Source organism: Solanum dulcamara, chromosome 9 (assembly GCF_947179165.1).
Source record: "Solanum dulcamara chromosome 9, daSolDulc1.2, whole genome shotgun sequence".
NCBI lineage: Eukaryota > Viridiplantae > Streptophyta > Magnoliopsida > Solanales > Solanaceae > Solanum > Solanum dulcamara.
The window spans coordinates 1,749,215-1,768,083 of record NC_077245.1 but is presented as its reverse complement, the minus strand read 5'-3'; the positions used below and the strand labels follow the sequence as shown (position 1 = coordinate 1,768,083).

The window sequence follows — 18,869 nt, the reverse complement described above, 5'->3', positions numbered from 1 at the left end:
AATTTAGATGACTATTCCACCCGTTGACATTGCTTATGCTGTTGGGGACATATTGACACTACTTATGCTTGCTAATTGCTATGCCATGTTGTGTACAATTTGGTTGCTTTATGCCTTGTTTATGCCCTGCTTTATGTCTAATATCCAGAAGTTTAACTTGTCAACAATCAAGATATTGAAATTATGTATATAAAACATATATATAGCCGCATCAGGCACGGTTAAATGAAAATTATTTGAGTTTATTGGTAACCCATTATAAAACTCGAATACCATACTTAAAATATGTCATCCGGTCACAGTTTTACTCTTGAAAAAATCGATTTCTTGTTGCGATTTTAATCTCAATGAGCTTTACAATTTTAGTGAATTTCCAACAGATTTAATCTTAGACAGATTTTTACCATCCATGCGACATTTGCTACCACAAAACATTTTTCTCATTTAAATTAAATAATTAATAAACAAAGATTTGACTTAAGTGAGCATCGAATTACCGCAAATTCAAATACTATGAATAAAAAAATGTTAGAACTTCTTTTATTGTAAGCTACATAATTCGACTTGGCTGATAATTGCAAACATATGCAATTTATCAATTTTACCTTTGTTACTACTAAACATTTGAGTTTGATTGCAACTTAATTACGGTCCAACTAATATATTTATTTTATACTAATACAATGTCTCCTAATTAACCGTGTTAGTCATCGTATTCCGATTGTTTTGCGAAATTAAATAAATGATTAGAAGATGTCTATAGCTAAATAACGAACTAAATCTAATGATTAATTATCACAATGTACGAGAAAAAGCAAATCTAAAAGAGATCTTTGACAATGGAATACTTAATAATCCTAGTTACGTCTTCTCTAGCTACTATTATTTTTAAAAAAATTTATTTTAGGTTTAAATTGGGACAAGTTAAAAGTACGTTAGAAATATATATCTAACTAAAGTATCTACTCCCTCCGTTTCAATTTATTTGTCCGGCTTTCTTTTTTAGTCCGTTTCAAAGAGAATGTCTCTTTTCTTTTTTAGCAATTCTTTAATTTCAATTTTTCACGTGACATGTTTAAGATCACATTTTTGTACATTTATCCATTATAGTTTAAGACCACAAACTATTTTTTACTTTTGTAAACTTTGTGGCAAGATAAAATATGACAAATAAATTGAATTAGAGAAATTACGATTTTCTTGCATGCTTAATTGACCCATCATGTTGAAAATTAGCAACCATGATTCAAACATGCACCAAGAAATTAAGGAATGGACTGGGCAGGTTAGATTGGGCCAACATCTTGCACACCTAAGGGATGGACTGGGCTATTGCATTCCATCGTTAGAATTGACAACTAGTTATAAGTTGGAAAAATTACTTAACTACACGCTCCTTTTTATTATATTTTTAAATTTTTTCTACCGTTTTAAATATATCAAAAATCTCTTCTTTTGCTTCCATCATTTTTTTTTCCGGATACATCATTTCAAAATACCATATCCCATAAATCTCTCCACTGTTACATCCATTAAATTATTTTTGAATTTCAAATATTTTCTCTTTCAAATTAATGATTTCAACTTATTCAAGAGCTAGATATCTTTCCATCACTTCATTTTTTTTTTTTTAGTTTTTTCATCTAAAAAAATTATTGGTACATATGAATGAAGGTCGATTTTTGTTGTTCATCTTTTCGCGATACATATAGGTTCACATTTTTAATGTATTTAATTATTTTTGTTTCTTAAATTAATGTATAATGCCTTCCTTTCAACATTATGATACATTACATTTTTATCATGCACAATATATTGTGTTCAAATATTAGTTTTGATACATAACTTAATTTATTAAAACACAAATTAGTATGTATTATGTTCATAGTTATTTATTTGATACGTAACTATTACAAATTTCGATATTTTTGATACATAACTTAATTTATTAAAACACAAATTAGTACGTATCATGTTCATAGTTATTTATTTGATACATAACTTAATTTATTCAAATGTAATGTATCATAACATTGAAACGAAGGCATGATACATTAATTTAAGAAAGAAAAACAACTAGATACATTAAAAATCTGAACCTATATGTATCACAAAAGATGAACAACAAAAAATCAAAAAAAAATAACAATTTGATTTATTGAAAGCAAAAAAACGTGATGACGAAATCCTTCTACACATTTTTCTTTGCTCTGTACTAACTCCCGTAACTTTTTTTTACTTTCAACAATGGGGCCATCGATAGATCTTGACTCAAAGCCCTTATCGGAGCCACCACCAACTCCCGTATTTCGACCAACAACAATTCCATCACTTTCGTATCGTTCATACCTCTCCTCACTTTTTCAAATTTCGGAATGTCTCAACAAGATCGACATGTTCATGTTGTATCAGTACAATTTGTCGACAATTTTGATTCAAAAATTAATTTTTTTTTTGGAAGAATGGGAAGAAAAATTTTGAATTTTGAATTGTACTAGCATGTTGCCAGGGATTGAATCTCATTGCCAATAAAGTTTTTCCATAATTTATGCTTTCTTTATTTACTTTTTTTCTTTTAAAACATAACAAAATATTCAATTAACCGATCTTCCATTAGTTTTCCTTTTTTACCGCAACAACATTAAATGCATCACTATGTATCAGGGAAGATGACTTATGTATCCTAGTTTCTCAAAAAAAAAGGGATTTTTGTAATTTGAAAAAGAATAGGGATATAATGTATTTGACTCTTAACACTATGAGATTTATGTAAGTTATACTATAAGAAAAGCAAACATTAGATCTTAAATATGACTCATTAACAACAGTTTCACTAATTACAGTCCGCGGCTACAGTTTAATTTGCTACACATTTATTTTTTTAATATTTTTTCACAAATTTCAAAAAAAAAATAAAAAAAAATAAATTGATTTGTATCAAAATGAATACATATTAGGAGGAAAGAGGCAAGCGAGATCGAGAGAGGAAGGAGAGAGGCAATCGAGATCGAGAAAGGGAGGAAAGAGGATTATATTTTGTATTTATTTAATGCATAATTGTTTATGTTCTGTATCAATTGTATTCGAAATACAACGAATATAATTGTATTCATCCTTTCTTTGATTGGATACATTTGCTACATAATATATTTGACAAAGAAGATGAATGCACACTGTATTTTTGTATTTTTTTTTTTAAACTATAGCTGTTTTCTATAAATATGTTGAGATTTTTGTCCTGTTCCATAATTTTTCCCTAAGAAAATTGGGAAACATGTATCTGAAGAAGAATTGCTATGGGACTTATCAAATGGATGGATTGAGCTAAATTTAAGCGAGCTAAAATGGACTAAGTTAATAAATGAAAGGATTAAAATGGTCAAAATTAAAGGTGATTGATTCATATATAATAACAATAATTAAAAAAAATATATATATATATATTTACCTTAATTACGCAAATATAATTTCCCGTGAAACGGTTCAATTGACCCGTTTTCTCCCTTTCCCTTGTCAACATAAATGTCGCCTGTCCGGTAAGATTAATGTAAGGGCAATGCGTGCTCCACATTACTTGATACCAAAGATTTGTTTCACACAAAATATATTATTACAAATATTACAATATCTCTAACCAATTAATATTCTTTCTCTCCCTAGTTAACAAACAATAATACTTTATTTAATTAATTGCATCTTCTCCAACTTGATAGTATATAAAGGACATCTCGACCTAATTATATAGCTTAGAGACAGGCAATGACGACTAGAATAAAAGTTTTTCCTTTCTTGATTCTAATAACTCAGCTGCTTCTGCTACTGCCACGTCACCGGAACTCGGCTAACGCCGCCGGTGGCAGGTGGGACTTACTGATGTCCAACATCGGTATTTCCTCCATGCACATGCAACTCCTCAACAACGATAGAGTCGTCATGTACGATCGTACTGATTTTGGTGAGTCTAACATCTCCTTGCCTAATGGCAAATGTCGTAACAATCCTAATGACCTCACTTTGAAAGTCGATTGCACCGCCCACTCCGTTGAGTACGATGTGTCCACCAACAGGGTACGTCCCCTCATGGTCCAGACCAACGTGTGGTGCTCCTCCGGCTCCGCCATCTCTGATGGTTCTTTGGTTCAGACGGGTGGATTCAACGATGGTGAAAACGTCGTAAGAGTTTTTAAACCGTGTAATGGAAATAAAAACACGTGTGATTGGAAAGAAATAGGAGGTGCCTTGATACAAAGTCGATGGTACGCCACCAATCATGTGTTGCCAGATGGAAGACAAATCATCATTGGTGGTCGTGAAGCTTTTAACTACGAATTTTATCCTAAGACTGATTTGACCAATAATATATTCGGTCTTCCATTTCTTCAACAAACTAATGATCGTAGAGAGGAAAACAATCTTTATCCGTTTGTTTTTCTTAATGTGGATGGAAATCTATTCATTTTCGCGAATAATCGAGCTATATTATTCAATTACACATCAAATACGATAGTAAAAATGTATCCACAAATACCTGGTGGTGATCCGAGAAATTATCCAAGTACAGGTTCTGCGGTTCTTCTTCCTTTAAAGAACTTGGAGGCACAAAAAATTCAAGCTGAGGTTTTGGTATGCGGTGGAACGAAAAATGGCTCATTCCTTGAGGCACAAAGAGGTAACTTTTTGAGTGCATTAAATACTTGCGGTCGGATTATAATTACCGACCCGAATCCACAATGGATCATGGAGACTATGCCACTAGCTCGGATAATGGGTGATATGGTAATTCTGCCCAATGGAAATGTGGTGATCATTAACGGAGCGGCAGCAGGTACGGCTGGATGGGAACTTGGTAGGAGCCCCATTTTGAGTCCGGTGATTTATCGTCCCGATAATCAAGTTAATTCAAGATTTGAGGTGCAAAACCCTAGTACTATACCAAGAATGTACCATTCAACAACAATTTTACTTCGAGATGGTCGAGTTTTGGTTGGTGGTAGTAATCCACACGGGCTTTACAACTTCACAGGAGTTCTTTACCCAACAGAATTAAGCTTGGAGGCATTTTCACCGTCGTATTTGGATTTAGAATCCGTGGATTTACGCCCACGAATTATTTCACCCGCTTTCCGACATAATGTCAAATATGGGGGACGGCTAAATATTCGATTTACAATAGCCGGGTCGATAAATATGAATTTGGTCAAGGTGACTATGGTTGCACCAGGATTTAACACACATTCATTTACTATGAATCAAAGAATGCTTGTGCTTTCAAGTGGTAACGTAACACAAGTTGGAACATCAACTTATAAAATCAATTCGATCTTCCCAAATTCGAGTAATTTAGCACCAACAGGTTACTATATGTTATTTATGGTTCATCAAGATATACCAAGTGAAGGAATTTGGATCAGGATTCAGTAACAAGGTTGGATTACGATTGGCGTGACAATAGTTGTTATTATCAATTATCCTACAATTCAAGTTGTCGAAATAATTTTTTACAAAAATAGAAGGTAAAATTGTGTTATATGAAATTCGATATGGCTCGGTTGTTCCCTTGATCCTGCAAATAGCAGGAGCTTAATTCATAAAACGATAAAAAGAAATATTATTATTAGGTGTGATGGAAACATTCTTTTCTTGGGAGGTTGTTGTAAGCATGATAATAAATTCAATTCTTTTGTATTGATTATTGGAATAAATATTGCAGTCCTATTGCAATAATATCGAAAGGCTTGTGTTGATCCCCCTCATTAATAAATTACCTTTTAAAATATGTCAAAACTCTTGACTAATTAATTAATTAGGATTAATGATGTTTGTCACAATCTATATGGTGGCATGTAATAATTTAATAGAAAAGTAGTTGTCTCCATTGAATATCTTCTTCAACGCTCTAAAATTGATGGATGCACGTAACACCCTTTTTTTTTTCTTCCTATTGACTAATTCTTATTATGGGTTTCAAAGAAGGTGACATATGTCCTATATAAGACGAATTCTTATATACTTTTGACAAATGTACGTCAATAATTCTATCGAAAATAAAAAGTAAAACTGAACATTCCATTGAACAATTAAGCAATGCCTTCATCCACATTGCGTCATACTAAATAATATTGAACAAAGAATGATTCAAAAACGAATTTTTGATCTAGGAGGAAACTTATATCATTTTCCAAGGACTCATTTTATAGCATTATACTAAGCAAAATTTGCATTCTACAACTCAACGTTGTTGTTTCTGTTAATTGATTTATTTATGTTGTCATGTGAAATGGTCTCTCTTGATCAACTAATAGTAAATGCGTTATATATTCTATAGGTTTTGGAGAATATTTGACTTGATATCGTTAAAAGATGTTTAAAGTTGAAGTTGGAATTGTATTAAAACATTAACTTCACTTGGAAAAAAGGAGTTTGTAAAAGTTGAAGATTTGTGGAGAAAAACTAATTCAATATTTTACCTGTTTCGAAGTGTAAGTGAAGGGCAAGGTTGAAATGAGGCAGGACTTATGAGATCATACTATGATCAAGTGCTTTCTAGGTCGTCTCATATGTTTAGACATATCGGGAGTTACTCCACGTATTACTAGTATCAGAAATCACAATTTCAGCAATTCATATTAATCAATGTATTGTGTCACTGGGCTAGCATTTACAGATAACGATAGGTCCTTGAGAAAACCATCCATTGATCTACATCCAGGCACAAACAAAAGATACTAGTCCGGTACCTAAAGGCTAAAACCATACACGGGCAACCAAAAAGAGATTGATCATTAATAGGCATTGTGATCAGCTTAAGCTCGTTCTCCACGAATACGCCTAGCAAGTTGAATATCCTTGGGCATTATGGTGACTCTCTTAGCATGGATGGCACACAAGTTGGTGTCCTCAAAGAGACCAACTAAATATGCTTCAGCAGCTTCTTGGAGAGCAAGCACAGCATGACTTTGAAACCTTAGATCTGTCTGTTTTACAAACACAGAATGAAAGAAGTGTTACTATCATACAAACCAACTATTTTTCCAAGCACACAAAAAGATACACCCTTGGTTTCATCTTCTGTAAGGGTGTTGCACTTGGCACCAATTAATCTATAATCACAAAGAATAATAAAGCAGTGTAAGAAGAGAGTTAACATCCTATAAAAGTTAAAAGTAGGAATAATCTAGCGTATTTATATACTTGAAAGCTGTGTAAAGACATAATGGTTTCCGACGATTTTTTAATGAATAGTGTAAGACAGTTCGAAACATCCCAAATAGAAACAATGACATATAACTTAGAATGGAGGAAGTAACTAAATGATACTCCAATCATCACAAGATTCTACATTTACCATAAAGTCCTGAGCAATTTATGAGTAAAATGATGTCAAACATTTTGAAACATCCCAAAATAGACAATGTGATATAAGTTGGTGTGGAGGGAGCATTAACTGATATTCTAATCATCACAAGGTTTTACATTTACCTTAAAATCCTGAGCAATTTCACGGACAAGCCTTTGGAATGGTAACTTCCGAATGAGAAGCTCAGTGCTCTTTTGGTATTTTCGGATTTCACTATAAGCATACATAGAAATAAATCGCTGAATCAGATTAGGCCAAAACGTGATTGTTAAAGAACAATGTCAAAACAAGGAAGACTGAAAAGTACCGGAGAGCGACAGTTCCAGGTCTGTAACGATGGGGCTTCTTCACTCCTCCTGTGGTAGGGGCCGACTTCCTCGCAGCCTGCCAAATTGGTAAAAGGAACTCTAATCAGCATAACTCAAACAGAAAAATCCTCCAAAATTTACAAAATCTAATATTTATACCCACGTAAATCTTAAAACTTCACTAAGCTTAAGCCAAATTTTCATCTAAAGGTCAAGAGTGTGCTTAACCCGTTAGCGTGGTTTAAATCAGTTAGTTAAAGAGATAATAAATAATCAAATTAAAAAATCAATACGGATACATCTTTGTTATATTTTTTGGTTTTCCACCCGGATTAGCATTGGGGCTCGAGGGGATAAAGCACTTCTAACAGCTTGTTTGGATGGTTGTTACTAAGTGTATTATATTGTGCTGCAAGTTTAAATACAATATTTGTTTTGATTGTTACTTAAATTTTATTGTATCCTATAATTAAAACCATCGTTATGTAACAACGAAACCATCTTGTGTAACGACTGATTTAGGTGTGATCTCGTCGTTGCCTTATTTCTGTTTCTCATTTTATCATTACTTATTATCTAATAAAAAAAATTATTTTACCCTTTACCCTATCTTTTTATCGTAGTCTTTGTAGATACAATCTATCCAAACTTAATACTCATCACAACAATATAATAAGAAATACAACACGATACAATATGATATGATACATTATTAAAACAATATGTTTAACAAAGGCGACTTCATATCGGGTCGAACACAAGGCAATAAGATACAATACAACCATATGTAAGGAAATATTTGAAAACCCAATCATAAATTACAAAAAAAAGAAGAAGAGAATAACTATGCTATGAAGCTAAAAAGAACCAACCTTTGTAGCAAGTTGCTTCCTTGGAGCCTTTCCACCGGTAGATTTACGGGCTGTCTGCTTAGTACGAGCCATTTCTTCACAATCTGTAAAAAAAAAAAACGATTAAGCAAACGAAAAATCTAGGAAAAACTACTCTAATAATAAGGAAAAAACGTCTCCACCGGAATCAAATCAAAAAGAGGATCGAAGATTGCCGGAAGAAGAGAATCATACCTGAGAAAGTTGCAGAGAGAATTTGAAATTTGAAAGTGAAAAAAAAGCTGAGGTATAAAGAAAGGGGAGTAAGGGCTTATATATTCTAGGGATCGGGTTTTAATTGGGCCGGTTTGAAAAGGTCCGTCTTAATGGACCCAATAGTCAAATTCTTACATGATCAATTTTGTTTACATTAGCACATATCATTTCTTTCCTAGCCCAAGTTTTTTCTCATTGGCACGATAATAACAACAATATATTCAGTGAAACAGATTTTATTATTATCTTATGAAGATAGAGAAACTATTTTGATAGATCGAACCCGTGCCTCTTAGATGCAAAGTGAGCACTCTACCATTAGAGCTACATCCCCAACAAGGGATGATTATAAAAAAACTATCAAAAAATTAACGAGTCGTTTAGCGAGAACTATAAACCCAACATAAAAATTTGCATAACATAAGAAAATATAATTAACTTATTTGATATTTAATTAACATAATTTTCATCTTTCTTCGATTTATATAATGAGCTAATAATATCTATATACCATTTGTATTTGCATTTTCGATGACACCCTCTCTTTTAAGAGGATTTGCGATAAGTCAAACTTTGAGGAAATTTTACCCTTCGCATCGAACTAAACTATATGTTCCGCCTCTTTTACGGGCTCCTATAGATTTTTGGTGTTTGGTTTATATTATTCAATAATTTATGCAATGTTTTACGAAATATAATGTAGAATAAAAATACAAAATTAAAGTAGGAGTATTTAATAGAAAAATATGCATAACAAATCAATCATTTCATCACTATTAATAAATGGATAGTAATTATATATTTTTTTAATTATCATTCCCATAAATAATTACTATTTCTTCTTCCTTCAAAATTCAGAAATAGTGATGAATTCCCAAGAGTGCAAGTGAGATCTACAGTTAATTATCATCAATGGAGGGCTATGTTTGGGCAATCGCCGCTGGATTCAACGCTGCTCTTGCTGCCATCTCTGCCAAGTTCTTCGCCTCTCAGGTGAAAAAAACTCACTGAAATTCCTTCTTTACCCTTTACCCCCTTGGATTAGCTCTGAGTATTGGAATGAAATTGGTCTAAATAGAGCTGAATTGACGTAGAGAATTCATGTCGCTTTCAGGGGTGGATACAGGATTTGAAGTCTATAGGTCGTGTAACGAGCTCAAGTTAATGTTACAGTAATAACCCGGATTTGAAGTTTATGGGTTCCGAGTTCAAGTTAATATTACGATAATAACTAGGATCATTGTCAATATTTATAGATACCTACATGGTATGAACAAAAGCTAGTGTGTTCACGTGAATCCGTAGCCAGGCCATTATATCTGACTTTGGTGGCTTTGGGATTGAGGTGTATGTTGTAGTTGTAGGATCCGAATTCTAAATTGGACCCAATTTGCCGAATGATGAAATGGCCTAATTGAGTCTGAAATGAGATGAATTGCGACAGTAATTGACGGGAAAAGATAAATTATTATGTGAAAGATTCTTTGGTCTGGACATGATTAATCAGCCTTTGCTATCTAAACTGCTAATTGTTGTTTGTATCTTGTTTTGGACCCAAATGCTGGCATAATTACTGATGCTTGTGTCAGGGTAGTATGTCTACATTACACCTACCTAGGGTGCGAATGGAGTATGCCTTATGCACAGACTGCCCTTTTAGGTGTTGTGGTGTCTTCAAAAGTCTCTATTTGACATTTCTCATGTTCCACAATAATCAATATAAATAGCTGGAAATATGAGTCTTCAACACTTAAGAGTATGTAGCACTTGCGTTGAGCAAGGCAATGGAAGGATTATCAATCATTGAATGCCTTTTCTTTTTCTATATTTTACATTCTTAGTTGGGGGAGGAGTGCGGGAGGTTATTGAAATGGAAGAGTGGGAATATCGTATCATATCTGTACATTGTCAACGGCAAACTAGATTGATGCTTCTACTGGATTGATCGTGTCATTTTTTAAATTGATTTTCAAGTATTCTACTTGTGTAGCTATGGATCTCTGTTAATAAAGATCCTAGATTGTTTTCATGGTAAATTTTGGGCATAAATCTTTGCCACATTGAACGTCTAAATTCTAATGTCTATTATCTATGTAAACACAATCATGTCATTAGTACTCATTCCTTGTTTCTGCTTCACTCTAATGTGATCCTTCTTCAAATGTACAGCTCATCAAATATGGTTGTGTCATATTATTCAATGTCACAATGTGGGGATGCTATGTCAATAGCCTTAAAGCTCTATCATCTCTACAAGCTACTGTGACTAACTTCGCAACCAACTTTTTATCATCTGGAGTGGCTGGATTTTTGCTTTTTCAGGAGCCACTACCAATCCAGGTAAGTTGTGCTACTTTGTTTATGGCCCATAGTATGATCCTCTGATCCCTCATCTTGTTGAGTCCTATCTTACTATCTTATGGAAGTCCCCGGTGTTGTTGCGCTGTTACATCTTGGCACCTATCACCATAGGTGGTATTTTTTTCCAGACATAGCTGAATTAACCTTTCTAAGATTTCTGTAGTCATAGTACTAGCCATTTGACTTTTGAGCCCATTTCTTGTTCACTTCTCTCTGCCTATTTTATGGAAGTCCTTCTGTTGTTGCGTCTTAGAACCTATTAATATAGCTGGATAATCTTTTCTATGAATTCTCTAGTCATAGATTTCATCAACTGATAAAATCAAAAAGGTTGACTATAATTAGGGCTTATGCAACTGACTATGCCACCAAGTCCATATAACTAAAGAATAATTCTTTATGGTGTGGATCTTGGACCTGTGACTAGGGTGTTAATCACCATGCAATACCTTAAATGTGTTTCAACTATGTTTGCAATGCCCAACTGTATCTAGACTTCACATTAAAGATTAATCAGTGAACAAAAAATTTCTAAAATTAGTCTGAAGTTCTAATTAAGTCAGCAATGTGTGCCTATATGGTTACTATGAGTATAGTTTCCCAACATGATAATGAACAATATCTCAGCATCTAACGCTTTTACATCAACTAAAACATAGATACATCCCCGTTACTGATGATGCTAGATCAACCTGTCATATATACTATGAAAATTATGCCATTTGATCTATTAATCAGTATTGCTTTTGCAGTGGTTTGCAGGCGCTTCACTTATTGTGCTTGGAGTTATCGTTTTGAGCAAGTCAAGCATAGAGAAGAAAACTCATACCAGTTAGATAGAGCCTTTCCGGATTTAACTTCCATTTCTGCAAATCAGTTTACTGACTGTTTAGCTTTGAAGAAGGTGTCAGCCGATCATCAGATGTAGATTTTCTTGGCCTGAACACAAACTACTATGAAATTTATGTCTCTAAATCAGCTTATATTGCATTATTGTGGCTATGTTGATAATTGTTGCTCTTGTAATATTGCGATATTGGGACTTGTTCACTACTTGTTTTGTGGTCAGACAACTTTTAAATGATCCAGTAGTCCTGCAAATTGAAACAGCCTCCCTACCTCTCACGGAGGTATGGCTAAGGTCTGCTTACATACTTTCTTCGGATTTCACTAGTGAAATTACATTGAATATGGTGTTCTTAATGTCCTAAGAATGTGTCATGAACATTTTATGTCTTTAATTGTTCACCTTGTTTTAAGTAATTTACAGGGCCTCCGCCACATAATAAGTTCAACATTTTCTTGAAATAGCACTTTAGAATTGAAAATTTGTGAGACTTACATATGGTGTCTTAGGTTTGATAAAACGACAAAATGGTCACTTATGTTTGAGGATTGGTTTAAAATGGTTCCTCAAATACACTCTTGCATGATTTTGGTCCTTCCAGTTTTTCAAGTGATCACTTTTTGTTTCTGTCAAATATTATTTTTTTTAAAACAATTATACCATTAGTACATTTTACGGAATCTATAAATTCAAGTAGAAAACAAGAAAAGTCTCGTTAAATCTCACAAATACAACATCAAAAGCTGCATCAGACACAAAAAATAAATAAGTGCACCTTAAAAAATTATACAAGACTTTAGAAACAATCAAATATGCACCAGGCACAAAAAATAAATAAATAAGTGCACCTTAAAAAATTATACTAGACTTTAAAAACAATCAAATATTATAAAAATCGCAAAATCTACCCCTTTTTTTTGAGTAAGAAAGTTAATATTGTATATTCTAACATACTGATAGATAGTTCAGTATCACTATCATAGTTAGTAATTACAACAATCTACAACTTCGCATGTGAATTCATGTTAATTCTTTTTTTTTCACAATTACTATTAAATCTAATTGTCAAAATTCATTAAATGCTTATTTAACATAGACCAAGATGTGCTCATTTTGAATAAATTTAAAAGATTAAACTATTTAAGGAAAAATTTTGAACCTGCCTTTTTATTTGGGACCATTTTGGTCATTTTCTCTTTTAATACACTGGTCACAAGTCAATCTAACATTTCACAAAAATTAAAGATCTTTTACTATCCTATTAAGCCCAATTTGAAAAAGCAGAATTTTTTGACTCTTGGTTCGAATTAATAATTTAATTGGTTGATTATTTACAAGTTAGAAAAACAAATTGACTTTTTTTACAAAGAAAGCGATCTGTCATATTCAGGTGATATTAGTGAAAGATAAATTATGAAAAATTCTCATTAATTAAAAAGAAAATCTATTCGAACCACTAGCAAACAGACACATAAAAAAGTTGTCTTTTTGCCTTCTACTTATCAGCACAAATCTCTATTTAAACTTCCATTCACAGTCAAGGATTTGCAGTCAATTTTTCAGAAAACACTATAGATATATAATAAAGTGGAGGATTACTGTAACTACTCTTACTAGCACTAGTATTTTTCCAAAGGGTAATAAAGAAAACTCAAGAAAGAGAGAGGAAGAAAACAAAAAGATGCTGGTATGGGTGTTGGTATTGGTGTTGACAGGTAAAAGATAAAATTAATGAAAAATACAAAAAAGAAAATCACCCCCAAAAAAAGAAATGAGAAAAAGAGTTGATGGGTGATGTCAATGTTGTTCTTTCTTTCAACTACTGCTCTTTCTTCACTGATATTTATCTCTTTTAAGTTAGGGTTTTTGAGTTTTGACCCTTTTCCTTTCTTGATTTTGTTTTTTCAATTGTGTATCAGCTCTGGTATGTTAGCTTTATGTACTCTTTAATTGGTGTATCTTCTTTTCTTCTGTTTTTTAATCCTCTTTGCATGTATTTTGTTGGTAAGTTGATGTTTGTTCATAGCTAATTCAGTTGGGATTGAATGAAATTCTGAATCTTGTAGGCTTTGATGAGTGTTTCAGCTTGTTATGAGCTTCAATTTTGGTTATTAATTTTTTTTTTACTTGTTTTGGTTTTGGGGTTAATTCGTTTCTCAGAATCTTGATTAGCTGATTTTATAATTGCTGTGAAGTTCATTTTCCTGTTTGTATGATTGATCTTCAAGATTTCATTTTTAAAGTATCCATTTCTGGATTTACTAGGTTTTTAGTTATAAAGATTGGTTCTTTCTATGCTGAAAGACTTGGTTTTTTTGTTAGAACTGTTTTTTTAATGCTTTAGATTAGATTAAGTCAAGGCATTGTCTAATGAAACATTCATTAACCTTAAAACCTTTCCATTTTTAACGACAGAGTGTATGCCGTTGAGCCGATACAGGTGAACACTGTTTAACTGGAAGAAAGAGCTAGTAGAGTGTATGCTGTTAAGACATAATCATCAAGCTCTGGTTTTATATGCTGTTAAGACATAATCATCAAGCTCTGGTTTTATTCTTTCTTTCTTTTGGCTGTTGGGGGTTTGGGGTGGGGCGTGTTTATGAGCTACACTTTAGGTTAAATTGCATCTTGTAATGAAATTTTTGAGGTGACTGATTGGCAGTGTAGTCAAAGGTGCGCTTTAAGTGCGCTTAGGCCCTGAAGAGAGGCTCAAAACGTGTAGAGTGCTCGCCTCACTTTATGTGTGCTTTAGTGATGTCATCAACGTTCAATTTCTTTGGTCATATATTTGTCATTCATCTTTATAATTATTAGTCTTGGACTAAACATATATATTTGTATTTTTTCCCTTTGCGCCTTTTTTCATTAAAGCCCACACTTTATTTGTGATTTAGCCCCAACGGACCTTAGAGCTTTTTTGTGCTTTTCTCCTTTGATAACACTGCTGATTGGCGGCGCTGTTATAAGTATTTTGTTGTTCTGTCTACATGGATGGATTTTTTTTTTGTTGCTGGATGAAAATGCAAGTCTAAGCTGTAGTCGTGGAACATAACTAATGACTACTGATTTTGTCCATCTTATTGCAAGTTTTTAGCATGAGGAAGATACTTATTTTCGTAAATAGACCTGTTCTTAATTCCAGTCAAGAGGAACACGTTCTATAAACTGCAATATGTCCGAATTGATCATTCATGTTTTTGATGAAGAGACAACGCTCATTTGAGATTGTGCCCTTTGCAAGATTATTACTACTCTTTTGACCAAATGGGCAACATGGAGTTAAGCTGTATTTGTGGAATTGTTTTGTCTCAATCAATCAAGAGTTATGTGTTATGGAGCAATGTTGTTTCAGAAGTGAATATTGCAAAATTTCTCTTTTTTAAATCTGTATTTTAGCTTGAATTTTATCTTGTGATCAGTTATGGTCTTACTGATGACATTGACAAGATGAAACTGCTAAGCTTCTTCCCTTTTTCCTTAAATAGATAATCCTTCTATGCTAATTTGCTTGTTTTTTTTTTCCCATAGGAACTTAGATAACTTAACACCCACAATTATTTTGAATATCTTCTTGGCATAATAGAAGAGTTAATCATGCCGGTTTAATGTGCCAAAATCTTTCAATGGCTTTTTAGATCACGGCTTTATTGGCGATTGTCTGGTCTCCACTTTACCCCATACAGCTATTCCAACAGTTCTCCATGGAATTTGTAAAATCCGCGGACCTTCTACTGGAATACTTTTGAAAGAACTTAGGCCTAAAGTACTCTCTTCCGGGATTAGCTTATTCATATTTGTTCTGCCTTTCAGCAACTCCTATGAATTTTGTGTTACACGTTTTATGTCTTGCCACTCGGTTGAAATCTGCTCTTGTGATTCCTTTAGCTTGTCGTAAGTCATAACTAATATGCATTTTTATTTTCCCCTTTTGGAGTGGGAAATTATTTTTTTTAATGTGAAGTCCGGTATTATTGTAATATCTGGACATCCACCTGTATAATGGAACAAATATGTGTATTTCTACCATCACCAAAGCAGTACAAATCTTGTGTTATTTTCTCATCTCTGCTCCTTTATGTTTCTTTCAGGGCTGACGGAGCTAATGATGAGTGCTTGTCTTTCAGGTTCTTTATGATTCAGCCTTGACTAAGAGAATGCAGATCTGAACTGTTGGTAGTTGGTAAGTTTGTCATATGAATACGTTTATTCACTCAAAGCTCTGAATATATGTGTATGCTTCCTGAAATGGAATGGATTAATTTTTTTTGTTTTTTTTCCCTTTTTGGCGACTCTTATATTTCCCTTATTTTCTTTTGTTATGAGCATTTGAAGGTGAAGGCTTTGATTGTTTATTCTTCCTGCCTCATCTGTTCTTTACTTATTTGAGAGGGGTCAATCTACTTTGATATGCTTTTCCTTGAGGTGAAGGTGTATCGGAAATAACCTCCCTATCTCTCAAGGTAGGTGTAAGGATTACTTACGCTCTACCCTTCCCAAACCACTTGTGGGATTACACCGGCTACGTTGTTTTATAAGATAGAGAGAAAAGGGAAACCTTGGAGCAATGGTAACACCTATTGGTCACGGGTTCGAGCCATGAAAGCAACTACTAATTTTTATACTAGGTTCGACTGTCTACATGTCACCTCTTGTGTTGCGGCCCTTTTCTGGACCCTGCATAACGTGAGATGCTTTGTGGACCGGGCTTCCCTAGATATGATAGAGAGAAAAGGAGAAAGAGAGAGGTTGTGTCGATCATCGTTGTTGGTTAATGGGAGAAAACCAAAGTTGTGAACATTTGTGGTGAGTGCGAGAAAAAACGTTGCGGTTGTAATCAACTTGATACTGAAAGATCTAATGGAAACCTTGTAACCCAAGGGAAACTGGATGTTGTCACCACACCGGAAAACAACTAGTATAAAATAGAAGAATTAACCTAAATAGTCTTTCACCCAACTGATTAAACTAAAAAAATAGTAGGCAGATGAATACAACAACAAACCCAGTATAATCCCACAATGTGGGGTCTGGAGAGGGTAAAGTGTATGAAGACCTAACCCCAAACTATTATATGTGTATGGTTGTGTATAATCAATGTATACCGGCTAGAAAAAGTAAACCGTAAATCTGTGGGCTATTTGTGGGAAGATCCCTAAAAAATAGTTGTGTCGTTTACTTTATGCACTTTAATTTCTGTCTTCGGTATTCAGGGACACTATCCTTCCATGAAGAAGATGTGACCTATTTGATTATCTAACTTTTGACTACAGGGGTTGGTTTTTCCTTGATGAGTATATGCCAGTTCTGTTGGATTGAGGGCTGACACTAATTTTGACATTAACTACCTGCATATATCATATGGATGACAGTGGGAATCGTGATAATGGAAGGCATAAACCGCCTCAGGGTCAGGTATGTAGCTGGAGTTGAGGTTGATTGCTTAAGTCTAGTTTTGTAATTTGGATCTCAAGTACGATTTCCATGTGTTGTAACCAGAGGTGGATCCTCAATTTAAACTTGATGGTTTCAATCTTTATGTTCGTTACGGGTTCAAAATGTACTGATTTTATTGAAACTTTCGTGATTTTTCACATATATCTATCTATCTATCTATGCTTCGTGTCAAAAATGCTAAATTTTCCATGTTTCAGTGGTTGATGCAGCATCAGCCATCGATGAAGCAGATAATGGCCATCATGGCAGAAAGAGATGCCGCCATACAAGAGAGGAATCTGGCCCTTTCTGAAAAAAAGGCTGCCTTGGCAGAGCGTGACATGGCTATCCTGCAGCGGGATTCAGCAATAGCAGAACGAAATAATGCCATCATGGAGCGGGATAGTGCCATTGCTACTCTTCAGTATCGAGAAAACTCTATGACTGGTGGTCAGATTGTCCGTGGAGTGAAACATATGCACCATCCTCAACAACATGTACATCATCAGTCACATATGGGAGAACCAACATATGACCCCAGAGATATGCACATGGTTGAAGCCATACCAGTTTCACCACCTGCTCCGGAGCCAACAAAGCCCCATCGGAACAAAAGAGCTAAAGAGCCAAAGGCACCCACAGGTTCCAAGAAGACTCCAAAAGCATCGAAGAAAGTAAAAAGGGAAACTGAAGATCTTAACCAAACAACATTTGGCAAGTCTCAGGAGTGGAAGGGTGCACAAGAGATGGTCGGGGCAAGCGATGACCTTAACAGACAGTTAGCTGTGTCAAAACCCGACTGGAAGGATCAGGACCTTGGGCTCAACCAAGTGGCTTTCGATGAAACAACCATGCCAGTTCCAGTTTGTTCATGCACCGGAGTCTTAAGACCTTGCTACAAATGGGGAAATGGAGGCTGGCAATCTTCATGTTGCACGACCAATTTGTCGATGTATCCACTACCAGCTGTTCCCAACAAACGACATGCTCGAATTGGTGGTAGAAAAATGAGTGGAAGTGCATTCACCAAGCTGCTTAGTCGCCTGGCAGCAGAAGGCCATGATCTATCAAATCCAGTCGATCTTAAGAACAACTGGGCAAAGCATGGGACAAATCGCTACATCACCATCAAGTAGTGCTTCCAAGTCTTCAATCTAGGACGGTATACCTAAACGTCGTTTACATATTATGTTTCCGTTCATCACACTCCTTTAGCCCCTATGTAAGTTTATCGTCGTCTTAAAGTGTCAGCTGTTAAATTGATCACCTGGATTTGGAGTTGGTTCAACGGGAGATAACTGTAAAGAAGCCTGTATTCAGGGCACTTTCTGTTGCAACGACGTTGATGTTAAATGTATTGAATGTTTTGTATGATGGCTCTGTTTATAGTAATTAGCTTCTTTTATTAGTTTCAAGATCATCAAAGGATGAAATTCATGATTTTGAAATATCATAAT

At 34.2% G+C, this 18,869-nt stretch overlaps 4 protein-coding genes across 10 annotated transcripts; 3 read left to right on the top strand and 1 right to left on the bottom strand.

Moving 5' to 3' along the window:
* The first annotated feature begins 3,759 nt into the window (after window positions 1-3,759).
* Window positions 3,760-5,421, top strand: LOC129903846 (aldehyde oxidase GLOX-like). Its single transcript, XM_055979360.1, has one exon. The coding sequence runs from the start codon at window positions 3,760-3,762 to the stop codon at window positions 5,419-5,421; it is 1,662 nt and encodes a 553-aa protein (XP_055835335.1).
* A 1,175-nt stretch (window positions 5,422-6,596) lies between these two features.
* Window positions 6,597-8,798, bottom strand: LOC129903847 (histone H3.3). Its single transcript, XM_055979361.1, has 5 exons — window positions 8,751-8,798; window positions 8,538-8,620; window positions 7,665-7,741; window positions 7,480-7,570; window positions 6,597-6,974 (listed from the first exon to the last, which is right to left on the bottom strand). The coding sequence occupies exons 2-5, from the start codon at window positions 8,607-8,609 to the stop codon at window positions 6,804-6,806; spliced, it is 411 nt and encodes a 136-aa protein (XP_055835336.1). The 5' UTR covers window positions 8,610-8,620; window positions 8,751-8,798; the 3' UTR covers window positions 6,597-6,803.
* A 711-nt stretch (window positions 8,799-9,509) lies between these two features.
* LOC129902903 (uncharacterized) lies at window positions 9,510-12,335 on the top strand. Its single transcript, XM_055978349.1, has 3 exons — window positions 9,510-9,764; window positions 10,941-11,111; window positions 11,885-12,335. Exons 1-3 carry the CDS (start codon window positions 9,684-9,686, stop codon window positions 11,966-11,968), a joined length of 336 nt encoding a protein of 111 aa, XP_055834324.1. The 5' UTR covers window positions 9,510-9,683; the 3' UTR covers window positions 11,969-12,335.
* Window positions 12,336-13,542: 1,207 nt separating this feature from the next.
* On the top strand, window positions 13,543-18,820 carry LOC129902333 (protein BASIC PENTACYSTEINE6). Of its 7 annotated transcripts, none has more exons than XM_055977548.1 (4): window positions 13,543-13,694; window positions 16,104-16,159; window positions 17,250-17,391; window positions 17,631-18,820. In XM_055977548.1, the coding sequence occupies exons 3-4, from the start codon at window positions 17,338-17,340 to the stop codon at window positions 18,546-18,548; spliced, it is 972 nt and encodes a 323-aa protein (XP_055833523.1). In that variant the 5' UTR covers window positions 13,543-13,694; window positions 16,104-16,159; window positions 17,250-17,337; the 3' UTR covers window positions 18,549-18,820. The 7 variants fall into 7 exon arrangements, with proteins under 7 accessions (XP_055833523.1, XP_055833521.1, XP_055833528.1 ...); XM_055977546.1 differs by having other exon boundaries at window positions 16,068-16,159; XM_055977553.1 differs by having other exon boundaries at window positions 13,680-13,835.
* The last annotated feature ends 49 nt before the right edge of the window (window positions 18,821-18,869 follow it).

Coding starts and splice junctions, on each gene's coding strand:
- LOC129902333 (XM_055977548.1), top strand. CDS start 17,338: ATGGATGACAGTGGGAATCGTGATAATGGAAGGCATAAACCGCCTCAG. Junction 17,392..17,630: donor ATAAACCGCCTCAGGGTCAG/GTATGTAGCTGG, acceptor TCCATGTTTCAG/TGGTTGATGCAGCATCAGCC.
- LOC129902903 (XM_055978349.1), top strand. CDS start 9,684: ATGGAGGGCTATGTTTGGGCAATCGCCGCTGGATTCAACGCTGCTCTT. Junction 9,765..10,940: donor CCAAGTTCTTCGCCTCTCAG/GTGAAAAAAACT, acceptor TCAAATGTACAG/CTCATCAAATATGGTTGTGT. Junction 11,112..11,884: donor AGGAGCCACTACCAATCCAG/GTAAGTTGTGCT, acceptor TTGCTTTTGCAG/TGGTTTGCAGGCGCTTCACT.
- LOC129903847 (XM_055979361.1), bottom strand. CDS start 8,609: ATGGCTCGTACTAAGCAGACAGCCCGTAAATCTACCGGTGGAAAGGCT. Junction 7,742..8,537: donor GGAAGCAACTTGCTACAAAG/GTTGGTTCTTTT, acceptor CCAATTTGGCAG/GCTGCGAGGAAGTCGGCCCC. Junction 7,571..7,664: donor CCTGGAACTGTCGCTCTCCG/GTACTTTTCAGT, acceptor GTATGCTTATAG/TGAAATCCGAAAATACCAAA.
- LOC129903846 (XM_055979360.1), top strand. CDS start 3,760: ATGACGACTAGAATAAAAGTTTTTCCTTTCTTGATTCTAATAACTCAG.